The 20,708-nt window shown below is 43.6% G+C and overlaps 3 protein-coding genes across 4 annotated transcripts in view; 2 read left to right on the plus strand and 1 right to left on the minus strand.

Moving 5' to 3' along the window:
- Positions 1 to 3,934: 3,934 nt before the first annotated feature.
- On the minus strand, positions 3,935 to 8,792 carry UNC50 (unc-50 inner nuclear membrane RNA binding protein). Of its 2 annotated transcripts, none has more exons than XM_084297779.1 (6): positions 8,751 to 8,792; positions 8,108 to 8,423; positions 7,113 to 7,233; positions 4,796 to 4,935; positions 4,617 to 4,718; positions 3,935 to 4,087 (listed from the first exon to the last, which is right to left on the minus strand). In XM_084297779.1, exons 2-6 carry the CDS (start codon positions 8,385 to 8,387, stop codon positions 3,951 to 3,953), a joined length of 780 nt encoding a protein of 259 aa, XP_084153905.1. In that variant the 5' UTR covers positions 8,388 to 8,423; positions 8,751 to 8,792; the 3' UTR covers positions 3,935 to 3,950. The 2 variants fall into 2 exon arrangements, with proteins under 2 accessions (XP_084153905.1, XP_084153904.1); XM_084297778.1 differs by having other exon boundaries at positions 8,649 to 8,777.
- Positions 8,788 to 12,094, plus strand: COA5 (cytochrome c oxidase assembly factor 5). The gene is made up of 3 exons (XM_084297791.1): positions 8,788 to 9,020; positions 9,129 to 9,212; positions 11,382 to 12,094. The coding sequence occupies exons 1-3, from the start codon at positions 8,919 to 8,921 to the stop codon at positions 11,421 to 11,423; spliced, it is 228 nt and encodes a 75-aa protein (XP_084153917.1). The 5' UTR covers positions 8,788 to 8,918; the 3' UTR covers positions 11,424 to 12,094.
- A 4,807-nt stretch (positions 12,095 to 16,901) lies between these two features.
- Positions 16,902 to 20,708, plus strand: part of INPP4A (inositol polyphosphate-4-phosphatase type I A) — a 110,277-nt gene continuing 106,470 nt past the window's right edge. Inside the window, exon 1 of the mRNA XM_084299896.1 lies at positions 16,902 to 16,960. The gene's annotated coding sequence lies outside the window, so the exon portion shown is untranslated. The remainder of the gene's footprint in view (positions 16,961 to 20,708) is intronic.

A 20,708-nucleotide genomic window follows, 5' to 3' on the forward strand; every position in this document is an offset into this window, starting at 1 on the left:
GCTGAGAGCCATCACCACTGGGATATGGAGTCAACTTGTGTTTTCTTCTGCCTTCCTGGCTAATGGTATCTTAGGCAGTTCAGCAGTATTCAAGTTTGTAAGGTTTGTAAAGCTTAACTACTTCTACAGACCGTAGTCATTTTCTTTTAGCTATGTCGTCTGAGAACACCGATTAGATTTGTACACGGAAGTAAGATCTTCTATTTAGACGAACTGGTGTAAGTTGAAAAAATAAGGAAGCTACTAAGCAGGCCTTGTTTACTTTTTTTCTGATTATATCGGATGCTATAAATAAAATATTTTACCTGGAAAGCTTGCCTTGCCCACAGAGACTGTGGACAAGCTAAGCACTGGCCTCATACATAGAGTTTATTCTTGAAGTAAGGAAGGTAAGGCAATAGGCTCAGAATCCTACCCAAATCTAGCCTGGTATGATGCACAGCCTGGTTTGTTGTATGTACAATGCTATTCCATCAAATTATTACCAGTGGCTTTTTATCACAGATAAGCTAGCAAAGGTCTAAGGAAGTATTTATGTTTTCTTCTCAGCTGTGCCTGTGAATGAATGATGCAGATGAGGTAGGCTGTAGCTATTTACTACAATTTAGATTGCAGAAGTACATTAGATACTGCAGTTTCTTAAAATAAGTAGTTCTGTTGGTAGTGGCTTTCATCTTTTTCTGTGAGTTTGTAAGTTTACTGGTACCATTTATCAAGGATGCTGTGTGCTTACTCTCAAAGCATCACCATTCCTGATGTTTCGTAGTAGTTAAGATGAATCATCGAAAATACACCTAATCACACTGAACCCTTCCAACACTGATTGCAGAACTCTGGTGTTACCATTGTATTTAGATCTCAAGAACACCAAGATGAAATGTATCAGAAGCAACAAATTAACTAGTGCTTGATAAAGTACGGTTGGTTGGTCGGTTTGCTTTTCATAAAGGTTATTGCATTTTTATTGCATTGTGCTAGAAGGAATTGGAAATACTCAGGGCTCCTTTGACACTTGCAATGTTCTTGAGCATCTGTACTATTGAAATAATTGTGCCACATTAATACAAATCATGTTCTGGAGATTCAGGTAAATCAGGCTTGGTGTTTTCAGGAAGTTCTGCAAATTTGCTTGGAAATTATCTCTACAGACAGCTATTTTGGGTTTTCAAACTTTCAAATTCTCATCCTCGTCAGTCTAATGAAGTGCAAGTCTCCTTCCTGGAATTATGCTTGAAATAAGAAAGCTTCAGCTGTTTGCCTCAACAGTGACTAGCTTGGGTCCTCTGTGACCAGATCTGCTCCGAATGGGCTCGTCTGTCTTACATATGTCACACGTTACGTTATTACCACAAGAGTTCCTCTCAGCACCTTAAACCAATTACCTGATTTTGGGGGAGTTTTTTCCTACATTTAGTTAACTTCAAACTATTTTTGTTATGGTCTTAAAAATCCCCAGTAGGTCAGTGGATCTTATAGTAGTAATCAAGTAGTAGAAAGTGATTCAAAATAAACTGCATTATGCTATTAGCTCCTTCTGATGTTGTTAAAGCCTCAGAAAAGAAGCCAAAATTATTACCCGAAAACTTCATTTTCTGGACAAATTATTCTTAACTTCATGTATTAGATGATAAACAGAGCAGCTGATTACAGCACTGGCTTTTCTGAGCTGATCACGACTGCTCTGAACCAAGGAAATATAAGACTCAGTATAATCTTGCTTTGCTCGTTTGGTGGGTAGACTTGTTGAAACCTTTGTGAGCAGGATGTGATCCCAAGTTAATACTTTAAAAACAAAACAACTGAAGAGTATTTCTAAAACTCTGTGTAAGGCTTCATGCTTTTGCAGACATCTCAACCATTTGTTGGCATTGATAGAAAATATTCCTATAGGCACATTTATTGTTTCTTAACGGAAACATGGCTTAGAAAAATTAAATGTTTCCCATAGACCAATGACAGACTAGACTCTTGTTATAGCACTGCTTTTCTAGCTCTTCCAAAAGAAATTTTTAAATATCTTGAGTCAGTTACGAGCAAAGCGATTTATACTTTGCCCATGTGATACGTGATTCCTTGAATGGGCTGGAGTATGACTAGTCTTTGGCAAAACCCTATGAATTAGTAATATTTTTCTTTCATATTTTTTTTTCAAATATGTATCATTTCAATAGTGCTTGTTTTTTGTTGGAAATGCTGCAAATGAAATATTGTAGTAATTTGTAGTTTGCTTCTAACTTGGCAAAACATTAATTTTCTAAAAAAGAATCATGTTTTTTCAATCCTTACTCCTCTGAAATAAATCAGCCTTCAGTTCTATACTTGTTCCTACCAGGAAGGATGCGTTATGGAAAAGCTAAGGCAAGTAACTGTAGTAGTAATGGGAGACAGCCCTACGTTTCATATCATCATTACAATCACCAGCATAATGCTGAAAGACTTTTAAGCAACTGGTGTTTTCAGGCTAGCATTGATTACTCATTTAAAAACACCCCCCAGCCATAATGAATTGTTCTCTGAGTGTTGCTTTTTGACCCTGGTGTTCTCCTAAGGGTTTTGCTGATTCCTACTGCAGACAGTGAGCAGCTACCCCTTCAGGGAGCTTAATTTTGAGATCTATGAAGCCTTGTTTTGAGGGGACAAACTCCAGTATCTCTAAAGGCCCCAAATCCTCCATTGATTACAATGGTATCACACCGGAAGGCACTAAACATGGAAAACGTTCAGAGCTGAATGTCCCTGAGTGGGTGATGGCTGGTGCTAGGATTCCTGGTAGGGAACACTGCACAGTTTAGGCCGAAACTGCCTGCAGGACAGGAGCTCGTACGTTTAGCCAGGGCAGATGAGGTGGTAACTGGAGTCCTTAGCCTTCCCTGGATCCGTGGTTCAGTGCTCTCCTTCTGCAGAGGGGAACTTCGCTCGGTGTCTGCTGGGAGGGGAACACAATTCTCTTCAAGCCTTAACAGTGGCTGAAACACACAGTACTGTAAGATGCACTGCCAGCATATTTGGTATTTTAAGGTAAACGTGGCTTTTCCTTAGAGATCAAGTTCTAGTACTGGAATATTAAGTCTTACTGTATCCAGTTTACTCTCGCGTTGTTTTTGAAACTGAATCCTAGTACTCATGTTTCATATTGAACACAATCTTTGGAGAACTTTCATCTTCATTTTCCGGAAGGTGTTTGTGACGGTCAGTTTATACTCCTGCCTTGTGGACTTCACAGCCGTAGGCATTGCCATAAGCCTGTGTGGCCAAATTAACTTGGACTCTCCTTCCCTTCTCATTAACACGCCACTCGTAACAGTGGATGTAATAATACCCAGTGGACTTCTTTAGATTAGGTTTAAAAACTTGCTGCTATATTTGGAAACCTGATATGGGGTCATGTTAATTGTGCCTTTCATCAATGTTTCTTCTGTGTGCCAGCATTGTCCATGTATAGTTGAAGTAATCACAAAAATAAAGTGATCTAGAGTTCTTTCACGAAAGGAAAGGACGGTTCTGTACCTAGAGCTAGTTGTTGCTTTACCATTGCAACACTATTAGGAGTTCTACTTTCACGCAATCCCGAGGCAAGGTATTCCAATATTCTTCTTCTGTAAAACTGCTCTTTGGTGTCATTTGAAACCCTAGCAACGTAGAGCTTCTGCCAGTATGTGTAAAATAGCTGCAGTAAGAGTTACGCTAAATAGACTTGTTGCAGTTAAATTTAAGTTACAGTGTACAATTGTTTTTAGGAATGTACGGCAAAAGTATTTGAACAAACTTGCTAACATGTTTACTGTTGTAAATATTTTAATAAAAATGACACTTCAAACTTTTTTTTACACAATTATCTACAATAAAGAGAAATTTACAACCATTTACAATAAGTTCTTAACTGTTTTTCTTTATCATCCAGACAGCTAAGATAAAACCAAAATAAACGTTAGATTGGTGAAGTCCTGGTTTTATTTCACTCTGTATTTATAGAAGGAACAAAGCATCTTGGTGAAGTTCCATCCACATGCTAAGGAGATCAAGTAGAGCATGATGAGAAGTGCAAAAGGGTACAAAAGAATAGCTGTGTTCTTCAAAAATGGTAATGCTGCAAAAGAAACAACACCGAAGCGTGTGTAAAGTACTGCTATTCCAAAAAAGGTGCTTCATCTAGAATGGCCTTGGGGAAAAACAGCAAGAAAAAATAGTGCCCACCCCTCTGCCATATTTCTTAGAAGAACAGGCTGTTCACCTCTATCCTCTCAGTCCTACTATCACCACCGACTTAAGAGTACTTGACTTAAGCAGTACAGGTAAAGTCCCAAGAAACTGTTTTACCTAAAACTGTACACTTCAACTCGATACAGAGTTTTTATCCAGTGCAAACATTTTGAAGTGGATTTCCAGAGGAAAAAGAAAAGCGAGTTAAGTTGTTACAGGTCTAAAAGAACACCAGGCTGGTACAGCGAAGAACATAAAGCCTGCTGCTCTTTACCCATCTGAAAATGTACCTTTTTGTCAAACTTCTTTTACCAGGGAGAGTAACTTCAACGCCCAGCTGAGCCTCTGCTTGACAAATTAACAGACTCAACTCAAATAGACTAACATGATGCTCTTCCTTTCAGTCAGATACTTACCACTGTATCCCAGGAATGTCACATAGATGTAGTAGCCAATTGCAATCAGCCACAAGGTGTTCCCGACAAAATATCCAATGACTGAGTCAGATATGATGACATCTGAAAGAAACAACTGCTCTCAGCTGTTGCGGTTGAGCACGATTTTAGAGCAGAGAAGACACAAGAAGTCTACTTACAATTGATGAAAAACAGCTGGATGAAGTGCAGAATGACTAGAAGTGGATAGAAGGCATTCAGGTGAACATCAAAGGCATATCCCCACTCTACGTCATAGTCTCTGTTCTGCTGCTTTACCAAGTACTTATTGGAAATGAACCTACACAAAGAGAACACAGTTAACCTACATTTGACGCAGAGAACCTACATTTGAGAACACAGTTAACACAGAGCTTTGGAGTTGACTGACAAAACACTGGCCTGAGAGTCAGCCATACGTGATCCTAACTCTGTGCTCTGAGGGTTCTGTTATATGGGAGAAAGACACCCAACAATGAGCGCTGCTGGTGCTTTAGACTACAGGACAAACCTCGAGACTTTACATTTTCTTCAGCTTAAGGTCTAGACATCAGGAAAATGATCCCTTTTACAAGTGGAACAAGAAGTCAATACATGCTCAGAAATCAGAAGCTGAGACTGCAAATTTTGTGGTAAATTTCCCTGAAATACTCTTTGTACCAAAAGAAGGGTCAGGAAGAGGCAGACCCTGGATGCAGAGTAAAGCAAGGCAAAAAGAGGTTTAGATTCATTGGGAACGCGGGAAGCTTTTGCAGAAAAGGTGAGTCTGTACAGGAAGAAAGGACTTGAACCAAAGTGGAGCCAGGTGACTGGTATTTAGGCCTGTAGGAAGCTAACTCAAGGACAGAGGAAACCCAGCAGATGCAGAAGTATTTCTGGTTTGGGACAGCATAGCCTGAGACACAAACTGCTGGAGGAGAAGAAAGCTATTACTGATTCTAGGAGTCTACTTCAGGAAGTGTTACACTGAATGCTCCTCCTCAGGCACTTTATGGGCTAATGCCCCAGACGGGACAGAAGATGAGGTGGGCCTTTCATCTGTCAGCTGCCATTCTCATATGTATCTGATTCCTGACTTTTCCAGCTAAGGTTGGAAACGCCCTCCAAGATCATCTGGTCCAACCACCCCCCTACTGCCACTGTCACCCACCAAACCATGTCCCCAAGCACCACGTCCAACCTCTCCTTGCACACCCCCAGGGACAGTGACTCCACCACCTCCCTGGGCAACCCGTCCCAGTGCCTGACTGCTCCTTCTGAGCAGAAATGTCTCCTCATTGCCAGCCTGAACCTCCCCTGGCGCAACTTGAGGCCATTCCCTCTGGTCCTGTCACTGGTTACCTGTGAGAAGAGGCCGACCCCCAGCTCCCCACAGCTTCCTTTCAGGTAGCTGCAGAGAGCAATGAGGTCCCCCCCGAGCCTCTTCTCCAGACTAAACAACCCCATTCCCTCAGCAGCTCCTCACAGGACTTGTGCTCCAGGCCCTTCCCCAGCTTCGTAGCCCTGCTCTGGACTCGCTCCAGGGCCTCGATGTCCTTCTGGTAGTGAGGGGCCCAAAGCTGAGCGCAGCACTCGAGGTGCGGCCTCACCAGAGCAGAGCACAGGGGGACGATCACCTCCCTGCTCCTGCTGGCTGCACTGTTCCTGATACCAGCCAGGATGCTGTTGGCCCTCTTGGCCACCTGGGCACACTGCTGGCTCATGTTCAGAACATCAACCAGCTCCCCCAGATCCTTTTCCTCTGCACAGCTTTCCAGCCACCCTGCCCCAAGCCTGCAGCACTGCATGGGGCTGTTGTGACCAAAGGCACAATATGGCACTTAGCCATATTGAACCTCATCCCGCTGGCCTCTGCCCATCAACCCAACCTGTCCAGGTCCCCCTGCAGGGCCCTCCTATCCTCCTGCAGATCAACACTTCCCCCCAGCTTGGTGTCATCTGCAAACTCACTGAGGGTGCACTCAATTCCCTCATCCAAATCATCAATAAAGATATTAAAGAGAGACATTGCTTATAGTGGAAATAATAGCTAAAATCTTCAGCAAGAAGGACAGACCAATTTTATACCACCCTACTTAAACATAATTATCCTCAGGTTTACGTTGCTTAACCAAGCTATTCAACCAAATTAAGGAATTAAGCTTCTTTTTTGATCACCAACTTTCTGATCTGGAATTATTGCTGAAGGCCAACCAGCTCAGGAAGAAAGAACACAGTATGAAATGTTCATCATAATACAGACTGATTATTAATCATCTTCTCCAGGAAACAGTAAAGAAAACCATGCTTTTTTTTTTTATTATTATAAAAAAAAGCAAATTCTAAAATAACTCTATCAACAGCACAAAGCCTTTAGTCAACACTACAATTTACTTTATAATTTTGCCCCAAAGAGGGAACCAAGTGTCTTGCAAACAGCAGAAGACTATCAGTGTCCCAACAGCAATACTGAACTCAGTTTCAGACGTTCATACTTACCACATTAAAGTTGCTATCAGGAGACCAACACCTACACAGTCTATGAATACAACCCAAAGAAGCAGCTTGATTGTTTCAAAAAACCCCATGTCCAGCACAAATCCAAACCCTACAGTGGACACTAAAAAGAGAAGAAAATATTATTGAAGTTAACTGCAGAAAAGAGAGGATGAGACGGTAAATCAATGTTCTTTTTTTTTTGAGCATGCTGCTAGGAAATCTCCAGTTTTCTTTTTTCACCTTGTGATTTCTTCAGCCCAACAGGTCATTTTTTTCCACCAAATACTAGGTGCATCACAATTAGTTTATAACTCCTTTACAAATTGAAGAATGCTAATATTAAGCCCAAGTGCGAATTAACACCAAACCCTCTTGCCCTCCCAACTATTTTAAAAATTTACACAACGCTACAGCAGAATATTCTTTGTTTCGTAAAAGCCCATTGTTAACTAAAACCATTTATCTGGTGATACATATTTTGATTTTGGAGTTAACAGCTTTGATATAAGTAACAGCAATGTGCTATGTAGAAGAGGGTAATACTTCTTAGGGAGTTTTCAATTCAGTCTAGCAATTATATGTGAGAGACTGTGTGTAGTTGGGCGTGATGATCCTTATGGGTCCCTTCCCACTCGGGATAGTCTATGATTCTTTAGTGTACTTCTGCAATATACAGAACGTCTCTTAAGGCCTATATTGCAAAAACAGTATAACGTTCAGATAAACCAGATGCTCAGTACTTTTTAAGCAAAACCCTGCTACGTGACGTGGCTTTTGTTATTGTCAGTGAGGCTACAGGGAAGCAGCTGGTTTGGAATACAGGAAGAGGCGAGTTGAAACAGATTTGTCCAGAAGAACTACAGCTATGCTGGTGGTTTTCTAGCTTCAGAAAGGCCTTTTTTACTTTACTCTGATTAGGAGATACTCCACACAGACTGGCCTTTCCTCCCCAGGGGCCAGAAGGGGCTATAAAGGCGGATCCCCCCCGCACTCACCGCAGAGCCAGACGCTGAGCAGCACCAGGAAAGCGGGGTCGTCCCTGGCCCACTGGTCCTTGGTCTGCTTCCTGTAGTGGAAGTTCCTGTAGACCCTCTGCGGCGAGGTGAAGAGGTAGAGCATCTGCCAGAGGGCGAACTCGAAGTCCATCTGCCTGAAGTGCAGCAGCCTGCGCAGGTACTTGTGGCGCTTGGCGCCGGCCGTGTGCCGGGCCGCGTCGCGGGGGCTCAGCGCCCCGTTGCCCTGGCTGCGGGCACCGGAGGAGGTGGTGGGCAGCATGGCGACCGGGACCCGTCCCCACACCCGCACCTGCACCTAGGGGGGGAATTACCACGGCTTAGCTCGCCTCACGCAGGCCCCGGGGGGGAAGGGGCGAGCGCGGGGGCCGCCATTTCGCGACCCCCCCTCCGCGGGGGCGGCCATTTCGCGACCCCCTCCCCACCCCAGCACGTCGCCCACCCCCCCTGCTCCTCATTTTCCCCCCTTCTTCCCCCCTTCTCCCTCATCCCCCAGCCGCAGCACCCCCCCCAGGGCTCGCACCCCCTCACGGCAAGGCAGAGCCGGCCGGGGGCGGCGGGACCCCGGCTCTCCTCAGCCCCTCGGGGAGCGGCAGCGGGGTCCCCCCGGCGCCCCCCACCTCACCCGCAGCCTCCTCCTCCTCCGCCACCGCCGCCCCGCGCCTGCGCCGCGCCCGCTGAGGGAAGCGCTAAGATGGCGGCGGCCGCCTGAGGGCGGTGGCGATGGCGGTGGTGGCGGTGGTGAGGGGCGTCGCGGTCAGAGAGAGCGCTGAGGGGGCTGCTCCGAGCCGCCATGCCCAAGTACTACGAGGAGAAGGAGGAGGACGGGCGGGCCTGCGGGGGGGTGCGGGAGGACCTGCGGCAGTGCCTGCTGGAGAGCCCCTGCGTGCTGCAGGTGAGGGGGGGCACCGACCCCAGCCCTTCTCCTCAGCCACAGCTTCCCCGAGCTGCGGGAGGTCCGCGAAAGATAAAGGCAATAACCCCTTTTTCTGTCGCCCAACAGGAGAACAAAAGCCCCAGGCAATGCTTGAGGGAAGGACACTGTAGAAGCTTGCAAAACACGTTTTTTGCGTGCAAAAGGTCGATGGTAAGTGCCCGTGTGGCTTCTTTCGCTAGCAGCCGGGCTGCTTTCTGTCCCTCTCCTTGATTATTTTTTAAACAAAACACTTCAGTAAAGCTGGTGTCACTAAGCAGGGCAGTTCTTGCCTCTAAATCTCCTTTAAACTTTGAATATTGCCCACTGTTCTCATTGAGAACAGCACACTTGTAGAGCAAATAAGCTGGAAGAGAAGCACATTTACATGGAATCAGACTTAAAATGTGGCAGCTAAGGTAAATGAGTTGCACATTCTCAGTATTGCTTTCAGCAAAGCTTTGATTTAAGCACTATTTATGGATCATGTAGTCTTAAGATATTGACTTAGGCTAATATTTTTTTTCTGTGAGGTCACTGGAAAAAATGTGTGTAGAGAATTGTGTAGTTAGAAGGATGTCCTGCTGAAAGGGACTTTCACCACTGATGCAGGCTTCTGCATTTGAAGGTAGGCAGTCACTGGTGTTTTTTTTTTTTTTTTTTTTTTTTTCTTTTTTTTTTTTTGAGGACTCAGAAGAGCAGGAGTTCCTGTTTTTTATTAAGTGAGCTGTCAAGAAAGGTAGTGAGAAACCAGTTGTAAAAATGTAATTAGATGATGTTTCCCCGGTTTTGGTATGAGTTCCTTATCCAGAAACACTTTGCTTGTGTTTCCGTAGCATTTAAAATAGCTGAGTCATGGTAAAGATGGTATCAAAACTTTGTAAACACTAGTAATAAAAGCTCCCCCCCTTCTCTTTTTAAGCCAATTGTGATACCTAGTGGGGGATATACAGCTGTAAACCAACCTGAACATCCTGTCCTGTACGAACTGCATTAATCCATATAGTGACAAATTGTTATTTGTATGGACATAAAGATATGCTACGTATGTGATACTTCAAATATCTACCATTTGATACTGCAGCTGCAATACATGTGTCTCTGGGTGGTGGGTCTGTGTTTCTGTCTGTAGATCATTAAGCAAGCCTGGTGAAACAAGTGTTCATGCAAAGTGTCCCAGTCATGCGGGAAGAGGCCTGGCTCTGACCTGCTTCCATTTAACTGCTCCAAATTCTGAGGATGAAGAGTGATGTTTTTCCTGTCCTCTTAACTCTGTAAATGGTTGTGACACAGCTTTGCCAAAGCTGTTACTTGATGTAACAGTGAGGCCCAAAGAGTACTTTATACAAAGGTAGAAAATAAATGCAACTGTAAATGTTAGTACACTTCAGATGTAAAAGTAGCAACGGTGTTTAAAACAGAAGTTGCTTGGTTATTGGACAAGCCCATTGCGGGTTAGCTCTTTAATTTTGCTGCAGCTCTGAATTCTGAAAGAGGGTCAGTTATTGGAGATAAGATACTGCCTTAATCTAATATCTGGATGTGGCTCAATTGCAATCTATATCTGCAGTCTTCAAGACTATCTAAATTCAGAAGAACTCTATCAAGATCAAAGTATGTTTTTCTGCTTTATTGGGAAAGAACTTGCAATTTAGTTTCAGTAGGGTTTGCGTGAGAGATTATATTTTAGCTTTACTGACTTGCCATCTATTAAATGTTGTTTTTTATAACTGCCGGGAATGAACTTGAAGTTTTAATAGGCTGAAAATTTATTTCAGTTTTTACTGATTTTTTTTTTTTTTCCCTGACACTTCCTGTATTTGTTATCCCTGTCCTCACTGACATTTCCAGTGACTCTCACTGAAACCCAACCTGAATTTTTCTCATTCCACTCATCAGTTTTTTGTGGGGAGAAAAAAATAAAAAGCTTTAAGCAGATTTACACTCCTTTGTTTTCATGTGTTCCTTGCCGGCCCCCAATGCTGTTCTTTATTTGTGGTGTTATAGTGTTTATTTCAGAATGCACAGGGTCCTTACCACTTCATTTTAACTTTGTATGAGATTTAAGGTAGTATAATATCTGTTTAACTGGATGTCGTGGTTTAACCCGGCTGGCAGCATTCCACCAGCTACTAGGAAGAAAATTAATTCTGTTCTAACTGAAACCAGGACACTGGAAAAACCATATGACTTGTTGGTTATATCACTCATTTTCTGTACAGGGACTTCTGCCTTATTTTGTACTTTATGCTATTTTTTCACTAGTAACATCAGGATAAGTGCTCTGAAATATTTCTTTTGTAGAATGTAGTGGGATCCTAATATATTGCCTTCAATTTTCAGTTGGATGCCAGGGCAAGATTCAGAGGAAAGAAAGGGTACTGACGTCCTCGTGGAAGAGACCCAGCTGTGGGAAGTCAGGATTCATCAGCACGTTAACTGAAACAGAAGCTTAAGTAAGAAGATTGTATCTGCTGCATCCTTTCGTGCAGTATTTTCGTAGAAGGTATCTACTGCTGAGAATTGTGACAGATTGACCTGGATGTGCATTTAAATGTTAAAAAGAAGGCGTGCATAAAGCTGCAAGTTCTGGCCAAAATGGGTACCTGTCATGCACTTGTAATAAAATATGCAAAATCCAGAGTAAGCTGCAAAAGTTATCGCTGTGTTTTGAAGTTAAATTTTGGTTATACCAACTCTGATAAGGCATTATTTGCAACTGTAAAACAGAATTACAGACTTGGGACTGGTACGCCAGAGGATACCTCAGCACAGAGATGTTTCTGGAGTTGATGTGTTGACCAAGGTTGTGAAACCTGTGTGCAAGCTGCTTCCTTCCCAGTAGGTTTGTTACACAATAACCCTGCACTAATAGGTAGGAGTGGCGATGTTTTGCAGTGCCACATGATCAAGGATGGCATCTTTTCCCTTGTGCTACAAATGCCTGTTAATATGATGTTGGTGTGTACCTGTTCGTTAGCATGGTCTAGTTGTCAGATGGGACAACTAGATTAAAATCTGGTTTCTCTAAATTAAAAGATGTCTGGTTAATCTTATGGTAATCTGTTTTCTCATTGTATTGATACAAGTACAACAGAACGATAGCATTATTTTGTTCAGTAACTTGAGTGCCGAATGCCAAGATATGGCTAGTTATATACTGTTGGGTGGGGGAGGAGGGAGTTCCTGACAGGCCAACAGGTAAGGAGACCATGGACACTTTCACTGTATTCTAGAAATACTTACAACAGTTTTTTAAGCTCCTCTGAGATGACCCTGGACCATTCATTTGCATTATTTTTTCAGGCAAGCGTATGGTACTTATCCTAACGTATACACAAACTATGGGTGATGATTTGGAGTTCATTGTTTGTTGGAAATTGTGTTCCACAAACTGTGAGAATGTTTCTTGTTTTTTCTTTGTCACTTCTCTGAATTCTTTGGTTTGCACTTATGGGTGAAAATGTTCAAATTGCCATTCATGTTCAGTTAAATTTTAACTGGTTTCTGTTAGAACTTAAACTCCCACTTCCCTTATATATATTTTTTCTTTTGCTCAAGAAAAAAATTCATGTAATTCCATAAGTTATGGAACAGATGCAGTGAAAAAGTGAATGAATGGAGGAAAATGTTTTTTCCTTTATGTTGAGTGAGGATGACTGGCAGATCTGTCTGCAGGATGGCAGTGTTCTTTAATATGTAGGTAACATCTACATTAGTCTCTTGCCACACCTTGGTAAGGAAGCAGGATTTATGGGGGTAGCAAACATTAAATAGCACTAAAGCCACGACTAGTCAATATTTGCAACTTTTATTTAAGAACTTCTTTCTGAAGACCATGTTTTCTTCCCTACGTTCTTTCCTTCCTTATCTGCCTTTTGAAGCCTCTAAGAAATGAGGGATAATATAACTTGTAGAAACTCAAATACATTCAGACAAGCTGATTAGAAGCAAGATGAGGAAAGAGTGAGAAGGGAGAAAGCCATGGTAACTTATTTGCTTGGCTAAAACTTGCAGCCATGTAGCTGATTTGCATTCAGTCTGATCAGATGGATGCAACACTTACTGTTGAATTTCATCAATGATAAAATTGATGACTTCTGTGAATGAGCACGTTGATGATGTAATTCTGTCTTAAGCAACTCTGTGATAAGTCAAAGTATGTCTATATTGCTTGTATATGTAGAATTTGCATATTTTTTTGCAATCACATCAACACTGATGTCACAGTTTCATTTTCTGATGATCAAGTGAAAACTAGTTCATTTGTTGAAGTGCTGCAAACCTGTGTTTTCCACAATCTAGGTACTATATTATTTATATATACTAAACTGCTAAATTGATGTGATATGTTTGAAACATCTTAACTTTGCCCAGGGAGGTGGTGGCATCACCGTTCCTGGGGGTGTTTAAGAAAAGGTTGGACGTGGTGCTTAGGGACATGGGTTAGTGGGTGACATTGGTGGTAGGGGGTGGTTGGGCCAGATGATCTTGGAGGGCTTTTCCAACCTTAATGCTTCTGTGATTAGTGCTCTAATTTCAAAATATTACTCACAAGCCTCCTTCGGAAAAAGGTAATTAAATGGGAGTAAAAATTTGAATCTAGTTGGCAGATAATTGAATATCACTTAGAGTGAATGCTACAGAGTAGGAACGGGATGTGGTTTGGTACTCAAGGAGTCTTCCACTGGCTGCCTTACCACAGGGGACTACAGGCTCGATGCTTCATGTGGTCTGTTCCTTTCTCTCAGCCCTAACCACTGAGCTTCACCCCATGGTGCTGCGGAAGCTCCTTTGGGGAAGGAGCAGACAGGAAAGCTCAGGCAGGTGACTAGCTGAAGCTATTTTCAGTCATTGGCTTGATCATTGAGTCATTTGGTTGAAAATCCATCTAGCATTTGGTGCTGAACGCTTCAGGATTTCATGAGGAATTTAACAGAAGTCTTACAGGAGTTGATCTGTTATAATTTTTTTGGTGTCAAAATATCCTAATGGTTCACTAGGTTATCTGGACCACCATAAAAATGTGTGTACTGCATATCTAAATACTGACTTACTCAAGAGACTGTCATTGTTCAATTCCAATATTGTGTAACATCATGTTCTGTCTAAAAAATGAGTAATTATATAATTGCCTTGGGAGTTTAAGCACTGTTCTACTTGAAAGCTGTTAGTGTTTCCTCTGTGACTTCTAAAAATAATTTGTTTTATTAATGGAAAGCCCTAAATGCTCCAAACTTGTGCACATGATTGCAGCTTTCTTCTGTTGCAGAAAAATGTTTTCCTTTGAACAATCTGACATTAAGTCTTGTGTTACGCTATTCCACTGTTGTTTTTTTATTTTATTTAAAAATACAGATTTCCAACCCGTGGAAGGTTCTGCAAGATTGACCATGTAATGTCTTGGAACCTGTGCAATTGGACTGCTGAGAACAAAAGGTCAAAACGGTGCCCAAAGGCTCTTGGGTGTTTTATAGCCAGTCTTGCACACAGTGGTAATAATTCCTATCAGGGAAGTGCAGGATGCAGCTTGCCAAAGCCTTTCATTGCTGCTCTCACTTCTCCCGTTGGTTTTGTGTGGTGGTGGAGTTCAGGGGTGCTGGATGCTTTGAGCTCCACGCTGCAGACTGGGGCTCGGCCGATGTTGGGACGTGTCTGTTGTTACTGCATCGCATTTTGTCAGGGAGCACGTTCTCTCCTTGCTCCAGTCCTGCAAACGCTTCTGTATTTGCGTAGCTGTATGCACATACTGCAGAGCTACTCACACATGATCTCAAAAAAAGGTTGCAGTCACGTACTGTGGTTTCAACATTTTTAAGACAATTGTTGCTGGTTAGGATAAAGAGGTAAGCACGTTGTTTAAGCAGAATCTGTTTAATGAAGGTCCACCTGTACGTACTGAGGCATGAAAGAAAGGGGTTGGCATTTAGGAAGGATGCACTGAGTAACATTTAAGTAACACCTATAAAGAGGAAGGACATGGCATCTTAAAAATAATCAGTACTTGAAAGCTCATCCACTTCCTGAGCGCGTGTATTTGTATTACAGAAAGCTTCCTTAGTTACTGGTTGATGCAAGAAACAAGTTATGTAGCCTTTCTTCACTTCTAAGTTTCTGGGGAGTAGCAGGTTGGATGATGGAGCCTGAACTTTTGTAAGGTACTTCTTAATTTATTTTTCCATTGTAGACTTTTTAAAAAATCTTACTTGAGTGGAAACCCACCACAAACAGGACTGACACCTCATGCTCATAAGAAAGGCGCTTATTGAAGTCATCTTCTAAAAATTCAGCCCCAGAATGTAGGTGTTAAGTGGTAGCTGTTGTTTAAGCCTCTTGTTAGAAAACTCTGAAATCCAGAAGTGCAGCAGCCTTGCTGACGTGATGAATTTCAGCAAGTACTTCTGCTGCCTTAGCAGTTGATATGTGATTGCTTAGGTTACGTATATTTATTGTATATGTGTATATATATCGACCATTGTGTAAAACTAAGATCATGGCAGAGTTTTCCATCATGAGCTGCAGTTGACAGAACAGTAACCAGAAACTTTAAGATCCTTTCTCCTTTCTTTATCCAAATGTGCATGCTGAATTTTTGCTTTATCTGTCTCTGTCACAGTTTTGCTGCAGTTATCTTCAGAAAATTATTTATGAATTATTTCTATAAGTGGTGCACTCCACAGTGACTTACTTGGTTGACTCTATCCGGAAAAAAATCTGTAAACATAGAAGGTAGCTTCTTGAAGTGAACTGTGCTTTCTTTTCAGTATTTACAGCAGGTTGATTAATAATGCCCTTAAACATTGAAGGGGGAAGCTTAATAGCTGCTTAATGATGTTAATAACAGGTGATAGATTTAAAATGTTGATGTATTTAACAGATAAACATTGAATTTATTTTTATATCAAGCTGAGATGTTTTTTCCCATGATGAAAGCTTTCATGTGCTATATTTTTTTTTTTTTTTTTTTTTTTTTTTTTTGCAACTAGGTACTCATGGGCTGCAGTGAAACGGAAGGGAATAATTTCTTAAAGATTTTCAGTAGCAGAGGAAATAAGTGAAACTCTGTGACTTGGTACAAGATCTCCGAAATGATTTTTACAGTATTGCTACTGTTACTGCAAAAGGAGATAGGGAGAAAACAGTGAGTCTAGGAATTGGTTTGTAATTCATAAGTTTTATCATAACTGTGCTAATGTAAAATTGTGTTGTCCTTCATGATAATGAAGGATGAGGAATATATAATTTTTCTGACAATGTGTTTAAAACTAAATAAAAGTACCATAACATTTTTTGAGGAAATGCATACATTGAGTTCCTAAAACCTTGTGGTATGCCTTAGTCCCATTACAAAACTGTGGTGGTGTTGTAAGGAGATAAAACCCTGTTACAGGGGTTTTGAGTGATCTCTGTATATGTAAAGCCCTCTCTTCTTTCTTTGTAAGCTATTGATTGTGCTTCTTAGGTGTGTGTCGCGTTTTGTCCCAGTGTGAAGTTGGGATCTTACGTTCAGTTCCTTCTCCATTATGACCCCGATTCCATTTTCAGTCACAGTCCTTCCGTCTGCTGTTTTCCCAGTACTCAAGGCGTGGCTTTGTAACCTTCGCCTGGACGGATAGCCTATAACCTGAGATTCGCTTTTATAAAGCAGCCCTTTGCAGATCCCACACGGCAGGTTTGGGGTACATCCAGGCAGCTGAGCGCCTCCCTAAATCCCCGCGGTGCCTTTTCCCTCAGCGCCGGGGTTGACCAGGCGGCCCTGCGCGGGGTTGACCAGGCGGCCGTGCGGCTGCGGCTCGGGGCGGGCCGTGCGGGGCCCGCAGGGGGCCGGTCCCGGGGGCGGGGCGGGGCGGGGCCGCTCCCGGTGCCGTCAGCAGCCGCGGGCTGGCGGCGGAGCCTGGGCGCGGGCCGGCGGCGCTGCGGAGGTGAGCGGGGGGCGGCCATCCTGTGGGGGCGGGCGCCATTTCGCCGGGTTTAGTGCCCCTGCAGCCCCCGCAGCCCCTGCTGGAGGCGGCTCGGGGTCGGGGTAACGCAGCGCTTGCTGCACGGGGCTGTGGTACCGGGCTTGGCCGTGCTGACAGCCCGCAGGGGAGGTTGTGCTCCTCGAGCAGCTGAAGCAGAGGCTTCTCGGCTGGTTTTATGCCCTCAGATGGTGAAGCGAGGGAGATAAGCTTGCACAACCCTGTTGTCGTGGAAACCGGATTATCAGTTTCCCCCTTGAGGAACCGCCGTGTGCTGGGGCTCGCTTCAGGAGGTCGTGTTTTAAAAAACTTAGCAGGGTTTTTCCTGCATCTGAAGGCTCAGCTCGGTGAGCTACCTGGCTTCTAGGAACTTGTCGTGTTCTTGTCATTCTCCCTCAAGCCTCTCAGACTTGCAGATGTTAGGTGGAAGCAAACTGAGGCAGGGGATGGGCACAGACCATTGTAGCAAGAGCTTGAAATTCAGTATTTATACATTTAGAAGACTGGCACTTGCCAAACTTTGCGGTGGATGTGGCCTCTTCGATTCACCTCTGCCCGTTGGCAGTACCCAGGTGTTACCAAGTCACGATCTCAGCGCTGTTTGCAAGTATTCACCTCTAGGTCGTATGCGTTTCTCTCGATACATGACAGTGTTGCCAGTGGTTTAATCTATTTTTAAGCTCTGATTTAACTTAATCTATAGCAGATGGCAGGTCGTAAGGGTCCATGGAGAAACAAAGAACCTTGCCAAAATGTGACAAGGAGTCGCGTGATCTTCGGAGGGTGGCTCCTGCTAAGATTAATTGCCAAAGACAGTGATCAAGCCTCTGCAAAAACTCCTTTAGTTCTGTCCCACTTGCTGTCAGCTGAGTCAGAAGGCATCAGCTCTCTTCCCAGGCTTGTTTTAAATGTTCCTTCAGCTGTTGCTAGAGTAAATACCTGCTGGGGTGGTAGAATTTTTGGTGTTGAGATCTCAGATATATTGAAGGTTGAACATCATCTGCCATCTCTTAAACCTCTTCAAGACCAGTCTGGTAATGCAGGTGCTGTATTCATGGGAAGAACTTCTCCCTGTGGAGCAAAATGAGCGCTAGGAGAAGTGGCTGCTCTTATTTCCTACATGTTCTGGTCTCCTTAATCTTATTGTTGTACTAGAAGTGGGAAGGAAAAGAGCAAGACCAAGGATCCCCTGCAGCTCTTGTCTTCTTGTCAAGGTGAATTCAGGCTTCTGGAGCGTGCTTTGTTACAGCAAATATTAAATATCTAGTTACTAGTACATAGGATGCAAATTTAGCATATGAGAATACTTCCTGGACTATGTAGATTATTTTCCTGAAAATGCTTCCCCACTTCTCGCCAGGGTGTTGCTTGGAGATGAAGCTTGAAGCCTCTACCTGCGGGGAGGTAGTAGGTCGAGTACTGTAGGCAGCGTAGCTCAGAGCCCTGTTTTACATGCTCTTTGTTTCTGCCTGTCACTCCTGTTCCTGTTTCTTTTCTGACAGGCCGAATTTCCTCTCTATTGTTGGATTATCTACCTAAATCTCCAGCAGACATCCTTTGCAGAAAGGATGTTGGAAAATGACCTTGGAAGAAGAAAGCTTTGGGGCGTATCTACCTCATCCACAGCAGCTAGGCATGGCCTCACGTGTTTGCCCGACACGTTGCTGTTTGACCTAGTATGATAAGCTCTTTACTATCAGCAAAGTTGTTTCCTCTGACCTTAAGATACAAGAACTTTCCCTTTCCCATTTTGCAGGCACTGACTGCTCTCTTTCCTTCACTTCCAGTGAACTTTGCCTTGCAGTGGTCTTCATACTGCAAGGAAATTGTCGCCGCGGATCAGCAGCAGGCTGTCCCGGGAGGCAAAACCAAGCAACACAGCAAAGGGCAAAGCAGGCTGAGCAGTAAGCGTGGGCCGAGTGAAGTAAGGAAAATAAAAGGGGCATTGGCAAGTTCAAGAAGTGCCCGAGAGGAGGGTGCGTGTCTCGGCTGCGCAGGGGAGTGGTGGAGTCATAGCTGGCTTTTGTGGTTCGCATGGCACGCGGTAAGGGAGGCACGCAAGAGATAGCAGAAAGGAAACTCCCCGATCGCTTACCTGGTGATTGCTGCTGTGTTTTCCTTGTTTCAGGAGCTGGGGTTTATTGCGTTGCATCAGCCAGCACAGGTAGATATCACACTTCTGCTTCTGCCAGGCTGCTGAGCTGGCCGCTTCTCTCTCTCGCAGAGGAAAGGGAGGTGCCAGCTCTGCAGAAATACGTTTGCACTTCTTGAAAACAATATCTGAAAGCTGCAGTAAAGTGCATTTGCTCAGGAAGAAGGCTGTCCCCGGTTGTTTGTACTTCTACCAAGTGTGAATTTGTTGAATTTATGGTATTTTTTTTTTTTTCAAATATGCGATAAGTACGGAAATAAAAGTGCCAGGGTATGTCCCAACTTAGCTAGCGCCATATTGATGAAATATGAGAGAGTAACGTGATTTTTCCCTCTAATCTTTGGGATCTTGATCTTAGGTGAAGGAGATTTTCTGTGCTGCTGACATGACAAAGGATTTCTGTGCAGCTGAGGTTTGTGAATGTGTGCCTGTGCCCACTGGAAGCTCATACAGCAATGAGCTATTGTGAAGACCTGGTATGAAATCAGCAGAATACATTGAGAAAGCCAGGGAAAAGTGAAGGAGAAAGCGGCGAGGGTGTGAGCGTAGATGGTCCCTGTGGGAAAGAGGAGAGACTGCGACAGAAAAATACACGCAGCATGGTTCTGATCTGCGTTTCATAATGTTTGCCTGTGGACTGCTATACCAGCTAGCTGTCCCCTCTGCAAAGAGCTGGAGAAGGAGCCACGAGCCCGTAGTGCCAGAAGGACTGGGCAATGCCTGCTGGTAGCACTGCCCCTCATGACCGGCACAAAGAGGAGGGCCAAGCGCGTCCTGAGCTTGGGCAAGGGCCTGGCCCTCATCCTGCCTGTTCCATCTGGCTGAAAAAAAATGTTAAATCACCTCTGTAAGCATTATAAAAGGAATTATTCTTTCCACCAGTTCATGTTAATAGGACTAATTATAGGAAGCGCAGGTGTACAGGTGTCACCCGTGTTTGGCAACAGCACCAAGTGCTCAGAAAGAATTAGATGCCTGGAATTTCGCCTTGCAATGAGTAGGAGAAGCCGCTAAGGTAGAAATTATGACCAATAGGGGAGGAACAGAAGATACTGGATTTGCTGGGAGCTTGTTCTTTCCCTCTCCCTCACTCAAAATGTATGGGTGTTGCCGTGTTGCTTGAGAAAGCTTGAAGAAATACTTGAGAAAGCTACGTGTGCTCTGACTGAATCCTTTCCCCAGTCTGTTTCTCTTGGCAAGAACAGATTATCTGAGAACAGTTATTTTTTCCTGTTAGTTTGACCCAATCTGTATTTGAGTAAAATTATCACTTTCCAAGAAGCATTGATAAGAACTCTCTTTCTGACAGAAGTGCTAGCGGCTGTGGTAGCAGTATTTGAGAGACAGGCTTCCAGCATGAGGCTTAGGTTTGGGCTAAGAGATAGATAAGGAGCAAGCCACGTTAACGCCACATCAGGTTCTCACGTAGCTTTCTATCTTTGTTGGCAATTTCTGCGTCATGGTGTCTGAAACGTTCTGTACTTTATATATTAATGGCAGATTACAGCCCTGTGTTCCCAAGAGGCTTTCTGGCTGCGAGCTGTTATGACCAGTGGATTA

Source organism: Netta rufina, assembly GCF_964035555.1.
Source record: "Netta rufina genome assembly, chromosome: 1".
Lineage (NCBI taxonomy): Eukaryota > Metazoa > Chordata > Aves > Anseriformes > Anatidae > Netta > Netta rufina.